The 22,601-nt window shown below is 52.6% G+C and overlaps 2 protein-coding genes across 5 annotated transcripts; both read right to left on the minus strand.

Annotated features, from left to right (window-relative positions):
• Positions 1-3,345: 3,345 nt before the first annotated feature.
• Positions 3,346-7,538, minus strand: DHH (desert hedgehog signaling molecule). Its single transcript, XM_039221085.1, has 3 exons — positions 7,236-7,538; positions 4,298-4,559; positions 3,346-4,018 (listed from the first exon to the last, which is right to left on the minus strand). The coding sequence occupies exons 1-3, from the start codon at positions 7,536-7,538 to the stop codon at positions 3,393-3,395; spliced, it is 1,191 nt and encodes a 396-aa protein (XP_039077016.1). The 3' UTR covers positions 3,346-3,392.
• A 2,008-nt stretch (positions 7,539-9,546) lies between these two features.
• LMBR1L (limb development membrane protein 1 like) lies at positions 9,547-21,934 on the minus strand. 4 transcript variants are annotated; one of them, XM_039221061.1, is made up of 17 exons: positions 21,562-21,934; positions 18,318-18,402; positions 17,222-17,255; positions 16,072-16,211; positions 15,781-15,884; positions 15,010-15,136; positions 14,403-14,471; positions 14,199-14,263; positions 13,805-13,877; positions 13,630-13,713; positions 13,456-13,532; positions 12,828-12,905; positions 12,606-12,679; positions 12,292-12,382; positions 12,120-12,186; positions 10,351-10,428; positions 9,547-10,148 (listed from the first exon to the last, which is right to left on the minus strand). In XM_039221061.1, exons 1-17 carry the CDS (start codon positions 21,631-21,633, stop codon positions 10,081-10,083), a joined length of 1,386 nt encoding a protein of 461 aa, XP_039076992.1. In that variant the 5' UTR covers positions 21,634-21,934; the 3' UTR covers positions 9,547-10,080. The 4 variants fall into 4 exon arrangements, with proteins under 4 accessions (XP_039076992.1, XP_039076991.1, XP_039076994.1 ...); XM_039221060.1 differs by having other exon boundaries at positions 10,351-10,512; positions 21,562-21,933; XM_039221063.1 differs by lacking the exon at positions 21,562-21,934 and adding an exon at positions 21,543-21,561 and having other exon boundaries at positions 10,351-10,512; positions 16,072-16,182.
• Positions 21,935-22,601: the final 667 nt, after the last annotated feature.

Below are 22,601 nucleotides of genomic sequence, written 5' to 3' on the forward strand. Positions count from 1 at the left end.
CTACCACTTACTAGCTGTAGTGACTTAAACCTCTCTTTGCCTTGATGTCCTCATCTGTAATATAATCCCACAGGGTTATTTTAAGGATGAAATGAGAATGCATGTAAAGAGCTAGAACGGGGCCTGATGTGTAGTAAGTTCTCAAGAAACAATTGCTACATGTTGTTACACTCTCTGATGTGTGTTAGGGAGATGTGTGTTAGGGAGTGTAACTACGTGTAGCCAGCTGGCGCATCTTCACTCCAGATTCCAAGTCCCTGTTCATGTTGCTACTTCTGCACAGAATGCCCTTTCTGGTCTCTACCAGCTACATGCTTTAACATTCTATCCAGGTCTTACTTCCTCCACAAGGCCTTCCCTGTACTAATATGACATTGCCACCCATTCAGTTCATCCTGATTAAGTAGAAATGTTGATTTGGTAGTTAATCATCTTATACCCTTAAGTCTGCTCCTCCATTGAAGAAGCTGTTTCTTAATATTTTGTGTGTTTTTCATGCCTAATACAGATCTACACTGTAGATGTTAAGTAAATCCTGCTTGAAGAAAGGAGGGGGGCGAATGTCTGGATTCGGGGGCTTATAAAGGTCATCTGAACCTTGAAGTAGTGTTTCTCAATTCTGGTTTCCCAGTATGCAGAGAGGTCTGGCCAAGATTACCACAAAATGCTTTGTAAATTCTCAAAACAAGATTACTTTTAATTATACTTTAGGTTTTTTAATGTCGTAAAAATGTTTGTTTATTTTTGAGAGAGAGAGCGAGAGAGCAGGGGAGGGGTAGAGAGAGAGGGAGACACAGAATTCGAGGCAGGCTCCTGTGCTGACAGCTCAGAGCCTGACACAGAGCTCTAACTCACAAACTGAGAGATCATGACCTGAGCCAAATCTGGACCCTTAACTGACTGAGCCACCCAGGTGCCCCAATTATACTTTAGTTTCAAAGCAAACCCAATCTTTCACACAGCACCTTCTGAAGGAGTGTTATGAAATGGAGCAATTATAGGGGCAACACAACCCCCAAAATATTTGGGGATCATGGATAAGTCCTGCTTCTGGTGGAGTGGTGAGGAGACAAGTAGACAGAATAGAAAGCAGAAAAAGCAGTAAGAAAGGGAGTAGATCATAGAAAACATGGACTGAGTGCCTATTCCACATTGGGTACATACACTCATCTTGTCAACAGTCCTCTCAGGGTGGCATCATTATCTGCAGATCTGCCTGACTTTGAGGCCACGCGCTGGGAAAAGATCCACAGCTTGGATTGTGTTTCTGAGATCAGGAAAGGAGGAGGAAGGTGGCAACAAGTACCTGGTATGGATTGAAGGAAATAGTGAGCAGCAGGACATTAAAAGTAAACATATTCTGCTTCCAAATGTTGCCTTTATCAAGCACTACCTGGAACCCTAAGTATGCTTTGAACTTCAGACATTGAACTCAAGTGTCACTAGGTGAGGGAGATGAGATGGCTACTTGGATCCTCACAGAACCTGGCTACAACTATACCTTCGGCAACTGGGAGCCATAGAGCTAAACCAGGCACAAGGGATGCAAAAATGCCAGGCTTGGAAGGGTTTTCACAAGGTGAGGTGTGTGGGCTCCTCACCAGCCCTTGACACCCGTGGCTCAGCTCTAGAAAATTACCAAGCTCTGTACATCATCTCTCACCTCCTAAGATAAGGCTCCTCTCCACAGATCAGTCCACACATCCCTGCAGTATATGTATAGTTCTGTCTCCTTTGGTTTGGAAGAGAACTGATCCTGAATACCACCAGGGGGCGGTGTATAGCAAGGACCCGGTGGACTGTGAGCGCACAGCTGCTACAGGCAAAGGGCTGGCTCCTGAGTGGTACCACCAAACCTCTCCATTCCCCAGACTCCAGACATTCCCCTTCTACTGAGGCCCAACTTCCTCTGAGCCTCCATTCCTAACTCAGGGGCACCCGGAATCCTGCGTGTCTGCTGCATTGGAACTGAAGGTTCCAGGAACACCCAGGCCAGGGAAGCAGAGCGGAAAGAGAGAGAAAACAGGGGAGGGAAAAGAGGATAGTGAAGAAAGCCAGTAGAAACAACTAGGACAGGTGATCAAGAAGGGGACTTGGGTGGGGGTGGGGGGCACCTGGCTGGCAGGTGGAAGAACATGAGACTCTTGATCTCAGGATCACAAATTTCAGCCCAACTTTGGGTGTAGAGATTACTAAAAAAAAAAAAAAAAAAAAGAATAATAATAATAATAAATAAGCTTTTTTTTAAAAAAAGAACGGGGCTCAGGTTGTAATACCTACATGTTCTTGCTTGGAGAGCCTTCCGCTGTCCCCCTAAATACACACACCAGGGCTTGAAGCTCTTCTCTGTCTATAGCCCTTCAGGATAGATAGGTTCCAGCCCTCTGTGCCCATTCTTTCTCTTGACCAAGAGTGTGTGGGAACTATCAGTTATAAGTTAGCTCGGATTCCCGAGGGTCATCAGTTGGTACAGCGACATCCCAGAATAAAACACGGGACCCATCCAGACTCTGACACTAAGGTAGAATGGGAATTGGGCTGATTCATGGCCTTCGGGAAGGGACCAGGATTGCAGGCTAACAATCGTGGGCCAGAATTCTCTGTGTATCAGTAACTCAAGGGCCAGAGACCTTGCTGGAACCCCTATGAACAAGAAAGGATGTGCCTGGACCCTCTCGCTCCTTCAACAACCCTGTCCCCTCCAACAGTCTGTATTGAACCACCGTGGGGGCCAAATGTTGGTTCTCTCAGGGTGAGAGAAGGGACCAGCAGCCTAGAAAAGGGTGTGACTATCTGGTCTCAGTGGCTGATCAATTGGGACACACCCTCTGAGGGGAGGAAGCAGGTGGGAAGACCTGCTGGGCTGGGGTGGGGGGAGTCAGAAGGAAAGTATTGTCTCGGGGCTGGTCCCCTTTCTCCACTCTGGAGGTGAATTACTCTCTGAATAGAGATATTTTCCAATAAGCTCCTGCAAGCCTTCCCTTTATTAGCCCACCTGTAGGAAAATGTCAGACGTCAGATTGGCTGGCTGTGTCAGACAGTGTTAACGCCGTGCCCTGGCCCCTCACCTTGCCAGGCGGGGCAAGCAGATCATTATATTACAATTTATAAATAGAAAATAAAATAAAATAATTGGGTGGGGCCGAGGCACTCGGGAAGAGGTTAAATAGTCCTCGTCAAGGAGTACCCACCATCAACCCCAACTACCTAGGACCAGGGATCTCCTCTAAGTTGGAGGTTGCCCCTAAACCAAGCAGTCCAGTCTCGCCTCCATTTTTTCCCCTTATCCCCTCCTCCTCCCCAGGCAGCATCGTCTGCTGCCCACACCCCCAGATCTCAGCCCGAACGCCCCGGTTTCAGCAGGCGCCTCTTGGTTTCCGTGTCCGCCGCGCTCAGCCCAGCAGCTCCTCCGCCAAGCGGTAGAGGAACCGAGAGTACCAGTGCATGCCCGTCGGCTGGACGGCCCCACCCGGAAGCAGCGCCCCCAACGCGTGCAGCAGGCGCAGAGGAGCGAAGGCGCGGTGCGCCCACTGATGACTCTCCAGGACCGCGTAGCACGAGGCCAGGACGTCGTTGACCAGCAGCGTCCCGTGTGCGGTGAGCGGCGCGAACACGCCCACTGCTTCCTCCCGCGCCACGCGCGCCACGCGCGCCGGCCGCAGCGCGTCCCCGCCCGGCGCCAGCACCGAGTCCCCCGCCCGCAGCCGGCGCGCGAACACCGGTGCAAAGTCGCCTGGTGCGGGCGCTGGCCCTCGAGCGGCGAACACCAGGTGCCAGGGCGTGAGCAACAGCTTGCGCGGGGGCCGCTCGGTCTCCACAGCCACGAAAGAGGCCCGGCGCTGCAAGTCCCGGTCCAGGAAGAGCAGCACGGGCGTGGGCACCACCCGGCCTGCCGCGTCCGCCGCCAGCACCCAGTCTCCGCGGTGCAGTTCCCGCAGGCCCTTCCGCTCTCCGCTCCGCAGGCGCACGGTGGCATTTCCCGGAAAGCAGCCGCCTGCCCTGACCGCCAGTGAGTTATCTGCAGGGAACATGCACAGAGATGATTGAATCAAGACCAGCGGTTCCAGGATGTACAGATTCTTAAAGACGTGGGTCAAGCCCAGCGCAGACCTCGCCAGTCCTGGGACAGCTTGTTAATTCCCCATGCATCTGGCCCCAACCTGGGCAGAAACGGAAGGATGTTACAACCCTAACTCCCTCTTGGTCTCCCCATAGGGTCGCACCGGAAATGTGCAGCCTCAGTTTCCCCGGCAGCAGCCCCCTTTGTTTGGACCACACCCCCACCCCCCTACTGTACCGGCTTTGACCGACACGTGGACGTGGTTGCGGGACTCATAGTAGACCCAGTCGAAGCCGGCTTCCACCGCCAGCCGCGCCAGCAACCCATACTTGTTGCGGTCGCGGTCGGACGTGGTGATGTCCAAGGCGCGACCTTCGTAGTGGAGCGAGTCCTGAGCATGGTGGCCGTCTTCGTCCCAGCCCTCGGTCACCCGTAGGCGCACTCCGGGCCACATGTTCATCACGGCGATGGCCAGCGCGTTCACCCGCTCCTTACAGCGCTGGCAGGGAATAAAGGAGTCAGTCACCTCACTACCACGCTCACCGGAGGTGCAAAAGGGACCCGGACAGGAGGGTCGATTCTTGGTTTTCCCGGCCCCACACCCCTCCCTCCCAGCTTTTGGGTGTCCCGCAGAAGTGAGAATCAGAATAGATGCAGTCGCCAGTATGCACTCTCTTTCCAGAGCGTTGTGGGAGAACTGTGGGGTCCTCGTAAGAGACTGATAGGGGGTGCCTCTACCTAGCCTTCCCCCCACTTTCCACGCCCGCCCCTCACTCGTTATGGGACCTCGGCTCAACCTGGGAGAGGGCAAGAGTTGAGAGGGCGGGTGGAAGTTCGGTCAGGGAGGGGTTGAGCAGCCTGACTCTCGGAGAGGAGCCCCTGTTTGAGCCTGGCCCCCGCCCCAAGCCCCGGCTGCCCTCCCTCCGCCTGATTCATCTTTTGTTTCGTTGCCTTCCCTGGCACCGGGCATCGCTTCCTTCCTTCCTTCCTCCTCCTCCTTTCGGCCCCTAGCATTAACCCCTTCGTGGTGCTAGTGCCCCCCACAGAGGTGCCCAGGCGGAGCCGCGGGGGATCAAGGCTGCTGGAAGAAGGGTTTGGGTGGCGGGGGCTGCGCGAAGTACAATGGCCATTCTCCGGGATGACTTAACCGAGCGAGAATCCCGGGCCGAGGCCGGGGACGCGCCGGGAGAAGCGGACTCAGCAGCTCCATCGACAAAGGCGCTTTTCAGCCGCCCCGGCTCCGGGAGAGGAAAGGGCAGAAAGCCGCGCCCCCCGTCCCTGCTCCCGCCCGCCGGGCCCCCTCCCCCAGCGCAACCAGCCCTCCCAATTCCAACTCAGGCTCTGCCAGCCCCGAGAGCCCCCGTCTTTCCATCTCGGTTCCAGATGCAGCCCAGAAGGCGTGGGAGTAGCACCTGAGATTAACAGGAGCTGCCCTTGCGCGGAACTGGGGGGCCCCCTGCAGGGTGGGAGTGGAGAGGAGGAAAAGCATCAGTGGCTGGAAGCCTGCGCCAGGGGGAGTGAGACCACGGTTATCTGGGCGGCTCTAGTCTGGGAGCCGGAGACCTTGGCACGCACCATAGCACGGACAGGCGGGAGGAGGCTCGGAGAGGACAGTTTCCTTTTCTTCTCCCCGCTCCGACCTCTCACCTCGGACTTGGTTTTCTCCTAAGTGCCAGAGGGGCACTTTCCCCCTTCCTTTCTTGCCGAGTTTTCTACACCTCCGCAGGGTTGGAGAGCAGGGGAGGGGAAGACAGGAAAAGTGGTAACTCCTTCCAACTTTTTGTCGTTCTGTCCCCTAAGGAGGCCCGGAGGCCTTGACCTGCGGGGGCAGCAGCCCAGTGCAGAGCCAACTCAATGGAGGCCTTTTGCAGCCAGGGTGTGGGAGATAAGCAGGACTGAGGGGTTCCCAGGCCTCTCAGAGCCCCTCCTGGGCCTGTCCCTTGTTCTGGCCCCTCTGCTGCAGGTGGCAGCCAGAGGAACAGGTCACAATATTCCATGACCAAGGAAGGGGAAGCAGTGTCCCTTTCCCAATCTCTGAGTAGTAGTAGAAGGAATTCTTTCTCCCCTGGACAGGTTTTCCTAACAAAGTAACCTGGAAAACTATGGCAATTAATCGGAGGAAATCCGTACCCCTCCCTCTCCCCCCCCCCACCTCCCCACTCCATACACAATTAGGTGGTGTAATGGAAAGTGTATAGGGCTTAGAATCAGGAGTCCTGAATTTTAGTCCCAGCCATGCCACTAATTAGTTTCAAGACTTTGATTAAATCGCTTTTCCTCTTGGGGCCCAGCTCTCAGCTGCAAAATTGAGGCGTGGAGGTAGAAGACTGTGACTTCCAAGTTTTTTCCAGTTCTGACATTTAAGATCACTGGCCAGAGGTGGTCCTTCACTCCTAAGGTATTGCTCACCTCATCCTAGGTGAGTTAGATTCCAGTCTGCAGCAGATGCTTGGTATGTAGTAGTTGAATTCTTTAATTCCAAGGAAAACCCCTGAGCTAAGCTGATCTTGAGGGATGCCTGGAACCCTTTGATTCTCAGGTGGGCCCATCTGTTCTTCCCATTGAGGACTACTTTTAACCCAGGACAGCCATTTAGACTCCAGAATAGCCTTGCCTGGGTTCTAGGATGCGCCCCCCCCCCCCCATGATGAAGACAATTCCTACCCAGCACCTTCTCAGGTAGATGGCCTGGTGACCTAACCCTTGCCCACCCCTTCCTCAGTCTCCTTCAATCTCTTTAGCCCACAGATCTTTTCCACAATCAGGTCAGGAGCCAGGCAAAGGGTAGAGCTTTCTGTCTGCTGCCTAGCCAGCTCCTGGCCCCCAGCTCACCCCAGCCCTTCCTGCCTGGCTCGGTAGCTGACCCCCGGTCCACGCCTCAGCCATTTCCCGTCTCGCCTGCCGCCATCCTCCTTTCCCCGCCCTCACTGTCTCTCCCAGCTTCACTCTCACTAGTCCCTCCTCCCTTCCCCACTCCAGCCTCTCCCTATCGGGATCCCTCCAGATCACTTAGTCCAGTGAGCAAAGGTGGGGGTTTTTTTGGGGGGAGGGGGGGGTGGAATGGTGGGGAGAGATTTTGAGTTTAAGGTCTCTATAGATGAAGCCCAGCTCCCCCTCCGGGGCTGCCACAGGAGCTGGCAGTGCCCTGGTGCAGGTGAGCAGAGATCCTCCTTACCTCGGTCATCAGGCGGTCTGCACCACTGTTCTCCTCATCCTTGAAGATGATGTCCGGGTTGTAGTTGGGTACCAGGTCCCGGAAGCGCTCGGAGCCCCTTGCCACTCTCCCCTCTGCGGGCCCACTGGCGCCTAGGGTCCGCTCGGGCATGCTGGGCACAAATTGCTTGTAGAGCAACGGCACGAGCTGCTTGCGCACGTAGCGGCGCCGGCCAACCGGTCCCCGGCCCGGCCCGCAGCTCTGGGCGGGCAGCGCCAGAAGTGCCAAGAAGCACAGGGGCACCAGCCTGGCCGGCAGCGCCATGGATGCAGAGCACTCAGGCCAAAGAGAGCGTTCTTGTCCTCACTAGCTCGCCCGTCAGTTGGGCATTTCCCTAGGCACCAGAGAGCCCAGCAGGCAGAGCTGCTCCCAGAGTGCCCTAGAGCTCTTGTGGCTCTGCGCACCTGGCTGCCGCTAGCTCTGCCTACATGCCCCAGGGGGTCTGGAACCTGCTACTGAAGGGCCATCATAGCAGGGAAGGGGGGTCGTGGGTGAGTGCCAGCCCAGCCTGGCTCTACTGCCTGGCTCCTGCGCTGCCAGAACTCCCGGGCTCCGCCTTAAGTGGCCCCCGGCCCCGCCCCCCGCCCTTCTCCCAGGACCGTCCCTCCTCCTCCCACCGGGGCGGGGGCTCTAGCCAGTCACCGCTGGCCCATTGAAGTGTGTCCCATCCTGGAAACCGGGCAGGCACCTGTCTAAGAAATCCTAGTAGCTTTTCAGTCCGTAGCTGCCTGGATAAGCATCCTTCTACTTCCAAACTTTAGCTTGGCACCGCACCACCCTCCTCTGATACTTGAACTGGATCTTTACTCTCCCAAAGTCTATCCTAGCAGGCCATTGTCCTCTGCTATCTTCCAGGAAGTATGGGTTCCAGTTTCTACCCAAGGCCAGCCAAGCCCTTTGGGCATACAACCAGAGCCTTTCTTCTCAGTGGTCCTCCCCAAACCTCCCCCACTTTTCATCTCTCCTGGGCAGTAACCAGGACTGGAAAGGGTGGGTACCAGGGGACCATTTTCTCTGGTAACTCTGCAGCCTTTTTCTGAGTGCTTCCCCCAGAAACAGGGACAGAGTTTTGTAGTTACAATCTAGCTCTGGACTTCAAACTTCCGCCCTGTCAGGCCCCTAAAGGCTGCTTCTCTTCTAATGCATGACATGTCAATTGGAAGTTGCTGGAGGGTAAAGTGGGTACTTAAAGTTACAGTCTCTAGTAGGCTAATGGATGCTTCCCTTTACCTTCCACCTAGGTATCTCTCTATAGCTTTCTCCCTCTCTGGACCCCCTGGGGCTCTGCTTCCAGCCCTTCAGGTTCATCTCAGAGGCTTTGAGCCTACAACACTTCACCCACCCATCTATTATCGGTTAGAAATCACTGTCTCTAAGAAGCCTTCCCTGATATCCTGACACTGCCTACCTGTTTCCCTGAGAACCAGTGATTAACTGTCAACCATCACCGTATGTATTAGAATTATGTCACCCTTACTAGACAAAGCAATTCTTAAGTACAAAACTGTTTACCATGAATCCCCATGGCTAAGCACCTGGCCTATAGTAGGATGGGCTCAGCAAATATTTGTGGCATCTACACTTTGTGTGTGTGTATTCTCTACTCCCCTCTCCCTCAGCTCCATGGCTAGCACTTACTGCAACTCCATGTACGTTAGAAAAAAGTGTTCCTTCCTCAAGACACCTGACTGCCATGTGCAAGAAAACAGTTGTCATCACATAAAGACTATGAGGTGAATGGTGTACCTGGAAGTTGCACAAAGCACAATCTGGATCAACCTAAGCAGAAACTTTGTCCCTACCCCCCAACGCATCATGGGCTTTGCATCATATTCTAGGCACTGGTAGCCTCCAGAAAGACGGGAGTTACATTCTTTTCTGAGAACTACAAATTCTGGTCAGTCAGCCACTTCCTTTACTTTACATCCAAGTTAAGTCAGTGGGACAGGGCTGAGGACATGTGTGTAGAGGGGGAAATTATCCTATTTCCACACTCATGCTCACTTACTCCCAATAACCAAGGTACAGGAACAAACCATGAAAACAAGGAAGCGTCAAGGGACCAGTCCGCTTTAAGCAAGGCTAAGGGAGGAGGAGCTTCCCAATGCTTAACTGTATGACCTAACACTAGACTCAAGTCCCTAAAAGATAACTAAGAATGCAGAAGGAAGAAGAAAGGAAAGGATGGTGGGTAGGATACCTTTGTTTTTCTCAGTTGGTAGACTCAGAACTGTTGGGAATAAGATTGTTCAATAGACACAGAGACAGGCGATTTAAAAAACCAAAGCAAACCCTGGAATCAACTTTATTGCTGATGGTTGTGGTCTCTTCTTCCCTATGCCCTCATCTCTCTGATGGTCCAAAGCCCCTCCAGGATAGCACAGTGCTTAGGCTCTGCTGGGCCAGAGTCAAAGGAGACAATCTGCCTCCCAAGTCTGCCCTCAACTCAGTCCCTCCCCTGTCCCCACCCTACCCTATTGCACATCAAATCATGTAAACATGGCTACGGGCATGGCCCTGAACAGCAGTGAGGCAGATTGATGTGTAAACAGATTTGGGACCAGGAGCCAGACCCAGTCACTCAGCCCCACCCCATGCTGAGGCCCACAGTTAAATCTGAAAAAGCAGGGGGGCCTGGTCCCAAACTCTGGCTCAGATTATGCAACAGTGCAGACAGCTCAGCTCCCCTCTACCACCCACCCTCTAGGGATTCCAGGTCCTGAGGTCCACCCACTCCTGGGCGCCCCTCCAGGCCTGGCAGCAGATGGCAGTGTCCAGTTTTTTCCCTCCCACCCTTAGCTGGACGTCACTGGTGCTGGGTCTTCCTAGATGCCCGGGGGAAACCGGAGACAGGCAATGGCAATCTGTCCAGCCCTGGAGAAGAGGGAGAGTGGGCAGTCAAAAGTGGGGCATAGGTCCAGTTTTGGGGATAAGGCAACCAAGCCACAGAACGTGTGTATGAGGCATGTTACAAACGAAGCAGAGAGCAGGCCATCTCTCCCACATGAATGATCATGGTTCCAGAGGGCCCCACCTCACAACCACCTCACTAGCCTGCCCCCACACTCCAGCTCACCAAAGGCCCGGATCAGCTCTGCCCGCACAGCTGCGGTAAACGTCTTCACCAGACAGAGAGTGGTGAGGCCCGCGAAGGCTGCATTGTAGAGGAACACGATGTAGAAATTGCCCAGCCAGTTGAAACGTCCAAAGTCACCCAGCAGGTCAAAGCGAGTGAGCCCTAAAGTACAAAGGCCAGGATGGGAGTGGGCTCCCCAGTTCCTCCCTGGCTCAGAGCCCAGCTTTCTGCTGCCTCCTGGTGGCCACGTCTCAACACTGCAGTTGACAGGCTGGTCTCCCCTTTGCATTAATTATTCTCACTCCCAACTTGTCTCAAGGGAATTCATGGATGTTGAAGAAATCATCAGCAGCTAGGCTTGCTCCAATCTCCCTTCCAGAGTTTGGCATCTTCTCTTCCAGTGGGGGACCCCTCTGGCTCTACATGTCCCTAGGGGCTCGCTGGGCCTCCTACTTGTTCCTGGGCCAGGAACCTAAAAGGTGGTCACTCAGTGCTTTTTTAGTGGACAGAGCAGTGTGGAGGCTAAGAGCTCAGACGCTGATCAGGCTGCTTTGGTTCATATCCAAACTCCACCCCTAGCTAATTGTGTGATCTGCAGCAGATTCTTTAAATTTCTGTGCCTTGGTGTCCTTAACTATCAGGTAGAGAAAACAATGGGACTGTGAGAATGAAATGAGACAACACACCTAAAGCACTCTATGTGCCAGGTGCTATTCAAACACTTCATGAGCCGTAACCATCATAATAATGTCATCATAAGTCCCAATATTGGGGCCCTCCCCCACCTAAAAACATACTCTTACCTGCATCCAACCCAGGTAAGGAATTAACTAGTGGACCCACAAGCCTAGTGTCCTACTAAATCCCCATGGCATTAGTAGTACAAATGGTGTAATGGAGACTGTATGAACTGAAGAACCAGACAGAACTGATGTAAACACTAAATCATTTAGGAGACATGGATAATGGTATGATAGATTGGGGGGGTGTGTGTGGAATGACCTATGCAACTCCCATGCTACCCTTGGGGGAACTATTATACTTCTGAACATTTTCTACCAGGTAATTCTAGATCATAGCTCTAAGGATGGGAGAAGGACTGAGTGTATTATTTGGTGCCCCAGTGTATGGGAAAAGCACTGGACTGGCGTTTAAGAAACAAGGGTTCTTGGAGCCTCTAGGTGGCTCAGTCGGTTAAGCATCTGACTTCAGCTCAGGTCATGATCTTGTGGTTCATGTGTTTTGAGTCCCGCGTTGGGCTCTGTGCTGAAAGCTCAGAGCCTGGAGCCTGCTTCAGATCCTATGTCTCCCTCTCTCTGAACTACCCCACTCATGCTCTGTCTTTCTCTCAAAAATAAGTAAACATTAAAAATAAATAAATAAAAAGAGACAAGGGTTCTAGCCTGACTTGGCCTTGCTTCAAACTAGTTGTCTATAAGTCAATTTAGCCTCTCCATTTGTCTTTATAAAATGAGAATGTTTATTAGCGGATCCAGCCCAAAGGAAGATTTGGGGGAAAAGTAGTGCTTCCCCACCAAAACATGGAAGTAAATGGGAGAGGCTATGGGATGTAGCTAATAGGAGAAGTATGAACTCTGAAGCAACACTATTCTGGAGCTCAACACAGGCATTTTACAGGGACTCAATTCTTCCATCTGTATAATCGAGGTAATACCTCCTCAAAGGTTTGCTGTATAAAAGTATAAGTTTAGCACCAGTAGGCTGTCAGAAAAAGCCAATTAACTCTCTTACCTCCTTTTCCTACTTACCCAGGGTTCGAGAAAAGACAGGAAGTGCTGAGCTCAGGACCAGGAGACAGACACAGTTCCCAATTATCTGGGTGGGAATAAGGAAAAGGGGAGGGTAGGGTAGCAGAGCTGCCATCACCGAGCACCCATGCATGCCCCCAGGAGGCTTCCTCTATTCGCTGCCCCCAGCTACCTGCGTCATGGCTGTGTCATGCCATCTGGGCCGCAGGCTCCGGAAGAGTGGAGAGCTGTAGAATCCCACCACTGAGGATACCATCAGGTAACTGCCACAGGGTTAAGGAAGAACTGGCCAGCTCTCAGGGGTTAGAGTCATCTCAAAGGGAATGGACCTCTCCCCCAACCCTCCTTTCAAATAAAATCTTCTTTCTGAACCCCAGGTTGGTGAAGACTTGCCCCCATCCCCGTCATTTCCACCACACCTCCCCACCACAGTCCTAGGAGACAGGTCCAGTGAACAGAGGCAATGGTGGGCTTCCAGAAGGATACAAAATGAGTACAACCTGAATGACGGCACCAAAGGAGCCCAGCTTGGAGAAGGAGACCTGGCCCAGGGAGGCATCCTGAGAGATGGAGTAGTGTCACTATGGAGTACTCCCTACCAGGAGCACCACCCAGCACCCATCCTTTTCTCAGGCCTCAGCTTCTGTTTCTCACCCCAGCCTTTCTTAGACTCTCCCCAAAAGATGTGGTGGGAGGGTGGCCCAGTACCTGCATGCCTCGGGGCATGGCAGCTTCATCGATGAGCAGCTCCAGGATGTGGATGGCCACAATGAGCACAGAGAGGCCCTGTGTGAAGCAAGGTCATGGACTCCCATTCCTGCCTCAGCCCACAGCTATACTGAGTTGAATGTTAAGAGCAGATACTCTGGTCCATCATTTTCAGTTTCCCATTAGCTGTGTGGGACCTTTACAAGGCTGTTGCTAGCAACAGAGCACCTTTGAGGGTATTATAAGACACCCTTTCTGGGTAGAAGAATTGCAAAAAGGTCGAATAGAAAAATGTACCCCTTGGAAGTAAGAATTACTTCCAAGTCCAGAACGTGGTAGGTACGGGGATGGACTAGATTTCAAGCCTTATTTTCACCCCAGAGAAAACCTGTGTAACTACTCAGTGGCCATGTATGACCTCAGGCAAACTCCTTCACTTCTCTGTTTCTTCATCTACAAAATGGGAATTGATGTGCTCAGTACAGGGCAGGGCACAAAGTAGCAATCAGTAAGAGGCAATTACTGTTATTGAAGATAACCAGGTCCCCGAATCTCCTCCCACTTCCCTGAGACCGAAAGTACTCAAGAGCCTCCTATTCCTCCCCGCCATCAGACACGGAAGACCTACCGTCAGTACCAGCAAGCACAGCATGGCCAGGGGGTAGCCCAGGTTCCGCTGCCAGGCTGAAGCCTTCCACCGCTTCTCTGTTCAGGGATGGACAGCTGTTAGCAAGGGCCTAGAATGAAGGGCTACTCTTCTTGGGGGAAACTCTGGCATCCCAATCCCTACCAACCTACATACCCAGCAGGACCCTCTGTGTTTGCAGAGCCAGAACCTGTCTGTGCAGCAGCTCCATATCCAAATGCAGCCAGCAGGAGGTGGGATCTGAGGGCAGAGAAGATGGTGCTGCTCACCAGTCTGGAGGCCCCTGCCCAAGCCACACCCACCATCCCAGCTGAGGAGAACCATGACTCACTGCAAATCCTGCGGGTTAAAGCTGCCTCCTCAAAGGCTGAACAGTACAGCTGCTCCTCCAGGTCTTCCAGCAGCTGGGGGCAGGGGAAAGGGGAACCTGTCAGAGGTTCCCTGGTCTCAAGGGCCCCAGGAGACCCCTGCTCATCCCAGGCTCCATGGTCTCATTCCCTAATCTTCATTCACCACCCTGTGGCCAGTGGCTTTATCTGGTCCCTCCCAACTGCCTTGTGTTCTGCCTTGCATGTCTGGTGACCAGTTCCAGATGATGGAAGTGAAGGGCACCGGAGCCAGCAAAGGCTGTGGCCTTCTGCAAGGTGTGCACCACACAACTGGAGTCCTGCCTCACTGTCAGGCCCCAGCTCTGCAGGAGTCAAAGAGTAAAGAGTACTACATACCCGAGGCTTGACCAGTAGCTTCCCAGTGACTGAGAACATGCGGGCGAGTCCTAGTGGAGTACACACTGTGGGGACAGGAGCCAGTTACCTGCCAGACCTTTCTGTCAACCACTTTCGCCACCCACCCTTCCATTCCCTCTCCTTCCATCCTGGTTACTCTGATCCATGGACTTTACCATTCTCTCCAAGACCCTGAACACTCACCCAGGAGCAGCAGGACACCAAGAAAAGAGATGCAGGAGTAGAGGTAGGGGAGGTAGTACTCCCAGAAGTCTAAGAATAAAAAAGAAGTTATGTCAGCTCGTCTCTCCTCCAGCTTCCTGAGGGCTGACAGGCCTCAGAGACTCGCAAGGACACCACACACAAGCCTACAGGTGTTAGGCAAGTAATATGAATGAGGAAAGCTGGCCCAGTGTTGCCAGAACGGGAAGCAGTGGGGACTACAACAAACTGGAGGTCCTAAGTCGTATCTAAAGAACACAACTGCTATTAGGCTCAGCCCCTAGGGTCTAGTGTGGCTGGATCCTCCCCCTTGCCAGGCAAAGGCACAAATGTGGATATCAATGTGAAAATTTCCAACTTTTACATCTCAGCAACTGATCCCTTTATATTTTTAATCATTGCATGGGTCCAATGGATCAGTTCTGGAGATTGGACTTGGCCTGAAGTCCATCGGTTTGAAACTTCAGTCCAAGAAACACGGTTCCAACCTTCTCCACTTTAGAGGGATACAGTTGGTCCAGGGAGGGGAATATCAGCCAACTGCAGAGCCACTCAGCCTGGAGGGTGGGGAGGAGACTGGCCCTCTCACCATAGAGTGACTCCCTGCTGGCCTTGTTGTTGTCCACAATGGCCGAGGCCACCCACACCATGCCCAGCACCAGCAGGGTGAGGAGCATCAACATCACCACCGTCTCATAGACTCGGCCCAGGACGCCCTATAGGAGGAGGCAACAGGTGAGGGGCAAGTTCAACATCAGGGGAAGGAAGGAGACATAAAGATGGCAGCTTGGCTGGGGAAACCACAGGGGACTGGGTTCAGGAGACAGGGAAGGGCATCTCTCTCTTATTCCGCAAAATCACTTTGTCCTCCTATCACACATCTAGGCTACTCCTTATGCCAGACAGGCTGACAGGCTTCATTAGCAACCCCCCTCCCCAGGTACCTTCCCTATCCTGCCTTGCCCTGGGAGCCTGACCCCTGAGGGCTGCATCACACAAGCTCTCTGCCCTCTGGTTCAGCTTGCCCAATGGGAAGAATAGGCAGGAGAGTGGAAAGTAGAAAGAGAGAGGGATCAGGGTATTTCTTCGGTTTCCTTCTACATTTGGCTTTATGGTTTTGGCAGTAGCTGTGAAGCATCTTCCAGCTTCAAGTATCAGTGGGTTCGAGAAATTATTTCCCTTTGCTCCCGCAGGCCTAGAGGTGGTAATGACTTCCTCCTGACAGTAGCACCTCAAACTCTGTTGGTCTCCTTAAGTCTGACTAAACTTCTGCCAACAGTCTTTGTTAAAATCTCTTCAGTTGAACCATCTGAGTGGAATTCTGTTTCCTGTCTGGATTGATTCATATAACCCCACTCACCTTTCTGGAGCCAGCAAAGCCTTCAGACTCAGTGAAGAAGTATGCAAAGGGCATGAGGAAGATGAGGGACAGGTTAGAGAAGAGAAAAACGAGGTTCCAGAGGCCTAGAGCAAAAAAGGAAAAGCAGAGGTGGTTAGCAGGGGCATGGGGACGATCTACTGGGGACTGCCATGTGGCAGAGCAGGGGGCAAGGGTTGGGTGATATATGACTAATTAGCCTAGGCTGTCTGTGTCTGTCTGAACCTAGCTGTCTCCTATCCCCACCCCAGGTTGCAACCAGGAGCAACGTACCATGGATGAGGGAGCCGTTGAGCCACTGGATATAGTAGTTGCGAGGCAGTGAGAGCAGCACCTCGTTGCTGATAATGGAGAAGGGCAGGAGGAGGACAGCACCCAGGGCAACTGCCAGCGTAAAGGTGCAGAGCTCGAGCCTGGGCAAAGAATGGGTGGTGCCCTTGCTTAGCTCAGACACTCAGTTCCCTTGGCCCAAGAAGCCCTATTTGTCTCCATGGACACCTGTGAACTACCTGTAACAGTGGCAGACTGAGGGAAGGAGCCATCCAGCTAGGGCACTACCCACTGCCCCCTGAACACCCCCTCCAGGGAAGCCATGGCACAAAGGATGGGCACACCTTAGGCATTCATGTCATCTGCCATGACACTTGCCCACACTGTCCCCTGGAATGTGGTCCTCCTACACATGCCTGCTGGGTACAGCAGGCATCCAAGCTAAGGCGCTTGTCTTCTCTTCTCTGCTCAGAGACATGGATTTCTGAGCTTGCCTTCTCCAGTCCAAATAAGAGTAGGGTCACCCCCTATGGCTATGCCTTGCATGGAGGCACTAGGCAAAGGAGAACAAGGAGGAGCTGAAACCCAGCTTGATAGCCAAGGCCCAGGGCTGCCTGAGCTGAAAAGAGGAGACACTTTTATCTAGTTGGTCCACAAAGGGGGGAAGGTTGCCTTACTCTAATCTGTTGACCTGGAGGCATCATCTCTCTATTTTCCCTATATGTGCTAGTGAATACAAACAGCCTGGAGCAAGGGTTATCCTCTCAGAACCAAGCACGGCCCTGCCCTTGGCACTTCCACCTTCCACATCCCCTGCTCTAGTCCCATTGGTTTACATCCCTGCAGCACTCCTTCCCTGATGGCCACTGGGAGGTGAAGCCAAGCTGGAACCACTTCCGGTGACTCAGGCCCCAGATCACAGTTCCTGGCCAAGAGGCTCCCAGAAACTCCTGGCTTAACCAGGACGACAGGAACAACAGCTTTTCCAAGCGTCCCCAGGGTCGGGTGAAGCCGGAAGCAGCCAGAAATGGAGTGGGAACAGAAGCCCTCTCTTCACTGTACGACACCCTACTCTCCCCCCCGGCTCAGGAGTCTCACTAGATCCCAGCTTCTAAAGGCTTCTGGTGCCAGGTGCTGAGGCAGCAACACTTACGCAATCTTGTTGACTGTGGCATCTTCATCATCCACTATGAGACAGAGACAGAGAGAGACGGGCAAGGGGAAGAGGTAGAATATCAGTGGGCAGCTCTGGGAACCATCTGTGGTACAGGGGGCCCTTCCACCAACTCCCTGCCCCTGAGGCAGAGCTGGATTGGAAGTGTTGGGAGAGTCCACACTATGAACCCCACAACCTATTCTCTGGCCAAGGTGGCAGCTTAAAGATCTGTGGTCCCAGGTAGAGTGAGTACAGGCCAGAAATTCTCTCACTTCCCTCCCTCCCCACGATCTCTCCCATTGCAGGTTCCTCTTTGCAAGCTGCAAATATAAGAAACAACTGGTCTGTAAGGCTGGTTACATCAGTGGCTGGATGCAGCAAAGGGAAATCAGGGGAGGGGGAGGGGAGAGTCACAGAAAAAGTCCTCAGGAGAATTACACTGAGGAGTAGCTGCCTTCTAGGGTGGGGGCTTGTGAAGCCTTCTGGAGGGTAGGAAAGGCTAGTGCTGGGACAGGGTGATCTGGACAGGCAGGGGGAGGGAACCGGGGCAAGTGTGTCCCCCCTGAATCACACAATGCCTACAGGAAGGAAAGCTCCAATCTGAGCTCACTTAGGCTGTCTATAAAGTAAAAGGCCACCTTTACCAGGTCCCGGGGCCCCAGTGGTCAGCAGGTCTCTGTTCCTGGGTGTGGATGCACTAGTGAGAGAACAGAGCTTGTGCCCATGGTAGCATTTGCCCTGTTATCGATTTTAGGTTCACAGAGGGCTTCCACATTAACCATCTCATTTGGTCCACACAATGTCAGTGAACTGGTTAGAGACTATTAGGCCAGTTTTGTAGGGGATGGAACTGAAGGTCAGAAAAGTTACATGACTTGACCATTGCCTTTATTAGTTGCAGACCCTTCTGTCTAGACTTTTCACTACACCACCTTGCCCTTGCCTGTGGTAGAAGGGAAGCTGAACAGGCAAAGGCTCCAGAACAGTCTCCTCTCCTTTCCCAGGAGGCACCATAGGCCCATTCCCCTGAGGCTGGCCCCATGGCAACAGGAACACTGGCAGGGGCCAGGCAGAAGGGAGGGAAGTCGAGTACCTGTGGTGAACTCAGCAGGCTTCCTGAAGTGGGTCAGGGCGATGTGGCAGAGGATGTAGAGTGTCGCGAACAGAAGTGTTGAGATCTGTGGCAGAGTATGAGCTGGGATAAGATGCTCTAATCTCTAGAATACTCCACAGCCCCCAAGACCTGTTAATTCTATGGGGTCACTTTCCCAAAACAAGGCACCATACTTCCTGGGGTTCCACCTTTCTCCCCAGTACTTTCTTCTGGTCAGGGCCCCAGGGGCCTCTAAGAAGCACCAGACAGGGTAGGGGGGACAGTACTAAGTTAAGCCCTATGAAGGTTTGTCTGGGAGAAAATAGCTTCAGTTGAACCCTGGTTCGTAAATGGCAGAGAAAACTCCTTAGAGATGCACACACTCACATACCTGAAATGGGCCACAGAACCAGAGGGAGTTTACTCCTAGTACATTATTGGAAAGAAAAGCAGGTTTCAGGGAAGAAGGAGATGCCTGCATTGTCCTGATATTCCACCCCTCCTTCCTCTCCCTCTTCCCCTGCTGCCACTTTGACCCAAGCTTCAGGAGAGAACAAGTAGGAATCATGTCCCTAGGCTAAGTCAAAATTTCTACTCTGTGTTTATTCAGGGGCTCTCAACGATCACATCTGCTCTGGGCTAAACCAGAGCCTCATTTAATCCCCTACCCCTGAGAACAGACCTTAGTTGAAGCCCAACATCCAAAATCTACAACATTTCTAGAGCTATATAAGTCCTCCTTTTTTAATTTTAATTTTTTATTTATTTTTCTTTTATATTTTATTTAAAAAAATTTTTACATTGTATTTATTTATTTATAATATAATTTATTGTCAAATTGGCTAACATACAGTGTATAAAGTGTGCTCTTGGTTTTTGGGAGTAGATTCCCTGGTTCATCGTTTACATAACAACACCCAGTGCTTACATCAGCCCCTTTATAGGCTGTTTATTCCTGGTCCCTACTTCAGGTGACTTCCAACTCCAGAGGCAGGCCTCTCAGGATCTGCCCACGCCCGTGTGCAACTGGGCCTCCAATCACCAGTTATGGCAGGACTTGGCCAGGTAACTACACATGCATGCATCCCTACGGTACCCCAAGTAATCCGCTGCCACCCAGAGGGGGAGCCACTGGTCAGCTTGGCTCTGCAATCAGTGCCAGAGTCTTGAGAAGAGATGTTATTGTATTTATTTATTTATGTTTAAATTTATTTATTTAAGTAACCTCTATACCCAACGTGGGGCTTGAACTCAAAACTCTGAGATTAAGAGTTACACACTCTTCTGGGGCACCTGCGTGGCTCAGTCAGTTAAGGCTCTCCTATTCTTGCTTTCGGCTCAGGTCATGATTTCATGGCTTTGTGGGTTTGAGCCCCACATCGGGCTCTGTGCTAGCAGCGAGAAGCCTGCTTGCGATGGTCTCTCTCTCCCTATCTGCCACTCCCGCACTTGCACTGTCTCTAGCAAAATAAAAAAGAAACTTAAAAAAAAAAAAAAAAAAAGAGTTACACATTCTCCCGACTGAGCCAGCCAGGCACCATGAGCTGTTACTGCATTTAAAGTAAGCAAAGAAAGCAGGATCAGTCCCTTGGGTCCTCCAGTCCCCAAGAGGAGCTGACCCCACAAGGAATCTGCACACAGTGATCTGTACAAGGAAGGCAGAGGTCAGAGACCCAAGGAGAGCAATGGATCTAGAACAAAATTTAAGCTTTTAATATTAGGGAAGCCAAGTAGAATGAGTTACTCAGACTGTACTGAGGGTTTCTACCGCCTAGTGTTCTCTCTGCCCTTGGGCTTGTGTAATAGCCAGGGAGGTGGGAGGGCTCAAAAGGTCAGGCTGGAGTTCCACGCAGTTCCAGCAGAGGCTAGGTCGTTCTCTAGAACAGAGCATGGGAGCCAGGTGGGGGAGGCACCAGAAGCCTTCAGGCTGCCCTTGGCCAGCACTGATGTCCTCAGCTAATGGTACTAAAGAGTGGGGGAGACATCAAGAAGGCTGCTTCTCTGTCCAAGGTCTCACCCCTCCCCGTTCTCTGAATGTGGGCGTCTGTCCCTACACTGTTTCAATGCCTGGCATGTCTCCACAATATGCCAAACCTTACCATGTGGGACAATCCACTAAGGATCACCCAAGGAAAGCTGATCTAGAGTTCCACACGTGGACTGATACATTCCCTACTTTCCACTCCTCACAGATCAGAGCAGACCTAATTACGTCATGGCTCACTTTAACTCTCCTCCAGTCTGAGGCTGCGCAGGGCAGATTGAGAAAAATAAAGGATGACCCCATCAGTGGGTCCCCTTACTCATTAAGACTTCTATTCTTCCAGACCTTTCTTCATTGCCTTCCATTTAGTATTTGGAGGTGAGGGCTACTCTGGGGAAGGAGACAGAGGAGGGATGAGAATTGAAAGCAGGCGTGGGGAAGATGCAGCTCCTTAAGCGCTACCAGGCTCACCTGGGGCCCAGGAGTGAGGAGTCTATCACTGGGTGGCAGGTTCAGCTATTGCCGTAGGTGGCAGTGAGGGAGGAGGGAACGCAGCCTGCTGCCCTCTGGAGCACTCGGGAGGGAGAGGGGCATTCACAGGGGAAATCCCGGCTCCGCTGGGGAGCTAGGAACCTAGGCTTGTGGGGGTTTCTAACAAACACCATTAAGAAGGAAAAGAAGGGGGAAACTTAATTGTTCTCCATCTCTACCCAGAATCTATCCCAGCAAGAGACCTTTCTTCCGAAGTGGGAGACTCACCAAAGTCCCCCGTTCCTCTGACATGCCACCCCTACACCTCCCAAGTTTTTTCTGGACTCTAGTTCAGTGCTTGGACGTCCCCCTTTCGTGAAACATCAGTGGAGTTTGCGGGTAATGCAAATAAGCCCTCCCTCAATTAAAGCCATCCCTCTCAGACTATCCGATTACGATCGATAAAACGCACCAGCCTCGCCGGCCCACGCCCTGAACTCCCGCAGGGGTGAGGGGAGGCAGGAGGGAGGGCGGGGGGAGGGGCGTGTAGAGGGGAGGAACGGAAACCGACCCGCGGCTTTGTTTACCACGCAGCTACCCGACTGATCCGATCTGGGGGTTCACCAGCCCGGGCACCGGTCCTTCCTTCTGTCAGGCCGGGGCCCTTCGTCGCTTGCCCCTGGACCTCGCTCTAAGCCCAGGTGGTCGCACTTCGACCCGAACTTCTCCCTCTCCCGCGACACCCGTGCTTCTCCCCCGCTTGGTCTTACCCTTCCTGCCCGTACTCACGATGCACTCGCGAACCCTCTCGTGGAATAGCTGCTCTCGCACGGATAGCACTTCGTAGTCAGCTGCTTCCATACTCTGCTCAGCATGACTGGGGCGGGGGTGTCTCTGGGCCCGGGGAGGACGAGCGGGGATGAAGCCGCCGCCGCCACGCACCCGGACCCAGCCAAGGAGCCTTTCCTCGCAGCCTGCGACGGAAACTCGGGATAATCTGGAGCTCAGATTCAGTCGTCCGGACGCCTTAAAGGGGCAGGCACCAGACGCCTCGTTTTAAAGGGCGCTGGCCCCCTCTGCTCCCTCCCCTTTAAGGTTTGGCCTCACTCAACTTTAACGCAAACACCCGCCAACAAGCTTGCAAAGAGGAAGCGCAGGTGCTCTGTCGGTTGGAGACCAACTGACGACACAAGGGGTGGGCGGTTTCTTCCAGCGAGCTGAGTTCATTGGCTCGTAAGGAGCTGCCGCTCATCGCTAAAGGAACGCTGATAGGCTTGCCCCATGGAAAGAGGCGGGATCTTTGGGGCCCTACCGGTGCCAGTTCTAAAACTTAAACGACTGTCTCGTTCAGCTCCTGCTATTGAGAGAAGTCTATTCCTGCATTTTCCGAGCAACCAAGATTTTAATTTGACTGTGGTTAAATGAACCTTTTGGACCAGGCCAGGCAGGATGGGAGAGCACCATGGGGGTTCTGAAAGGTACCGCAGCCCAGTAACCCAAGGCCTGTAGCATCATTTTCTGAAAATGTGTTTATGTTGGGGTGGGTCCCCTTCGCCGCTAGAAGTTTTCACTCAGAAGTTTTAACTTTTGTGGGAGGCCTGGTGTGTGCTGAAACAAATAGTGAAGAAAACTGGATAGAGAACCACAGAAATACCTTCTGAAACTTTGTGAGGAAATGCGCACAAGGGATCATTGCTTAATGGGCGTGAGTGAAATGGAACCTGCTTCAGATTCTGTGTCTCCCTCTCTCTCTGCACTTGCTCCACTCACGCTTTCTCTTTCAAAAATAAGTAATCATTAGAAAAAAAAAAAAAAAAAGATCTGGCAGA

Source organism: Hyaena hyaena, unplaced genomic scaffold (assembly GCF_003009895.1).
Source record: "Hyaena hyaena isolate Hyena2069 unplaced genomic scaffold, ASM300989v1 scaffold_936, whole genome shotgun sequence".
NCBI classification, from domain to species: domain Eukaryota; kingdom Metazoa; phylum Chordata; class Mammalia; order Carnivora; family Hyaenidae; genus Hyaena; species Hyaena hyaena.

Bases quoted from the DNA above. Each gene is read 5' to 3' on its own strand.
- LMBR1L (XM_039221060.1), bottom strand. From the start codon at position 21,633: ATGGAAGCAGCTGACTACGAAGTGCTATCCGTGCGAGAGCAGCTATTC. The intron at 17,256-18,317 runs GTACTCGACTTC...TCTGTCTCATAG, and splicing joins GCCTGCTGAGTTCACCACAG to TGGATGATGAAGATGCCACA. The intron at 16,212-17,221 runs GTAAGTGTTGCT...TTCTTTGCCCAG, and splicing joins GCCACAGTCAACAAGATTGC to GCTCGAGCTCTGCACCTTTA.
- DHH (XM_039221085.1), bottom strand. From the start codon at position 7,538: ATGGCGCTGCCGGCCAGGCTGGTGCCCCTGTGCTTCTTGGCACTTCTG. The intron at 4,560-7,235 runs GTAAGGAGGATC...ATTCCCTGCCAG, and splicing joins CAGACCGCCTGATGACCGAG to CGCTGTAAGGAGCGGGTGAA. The intron at 4,019-4,297 runs GTACAGTAGGGG...TGTTCCCTGCAG, and splicing joins CCACGTGTCGGTCAAAGCCG to ATAACTCACTGGCGGTCAGG.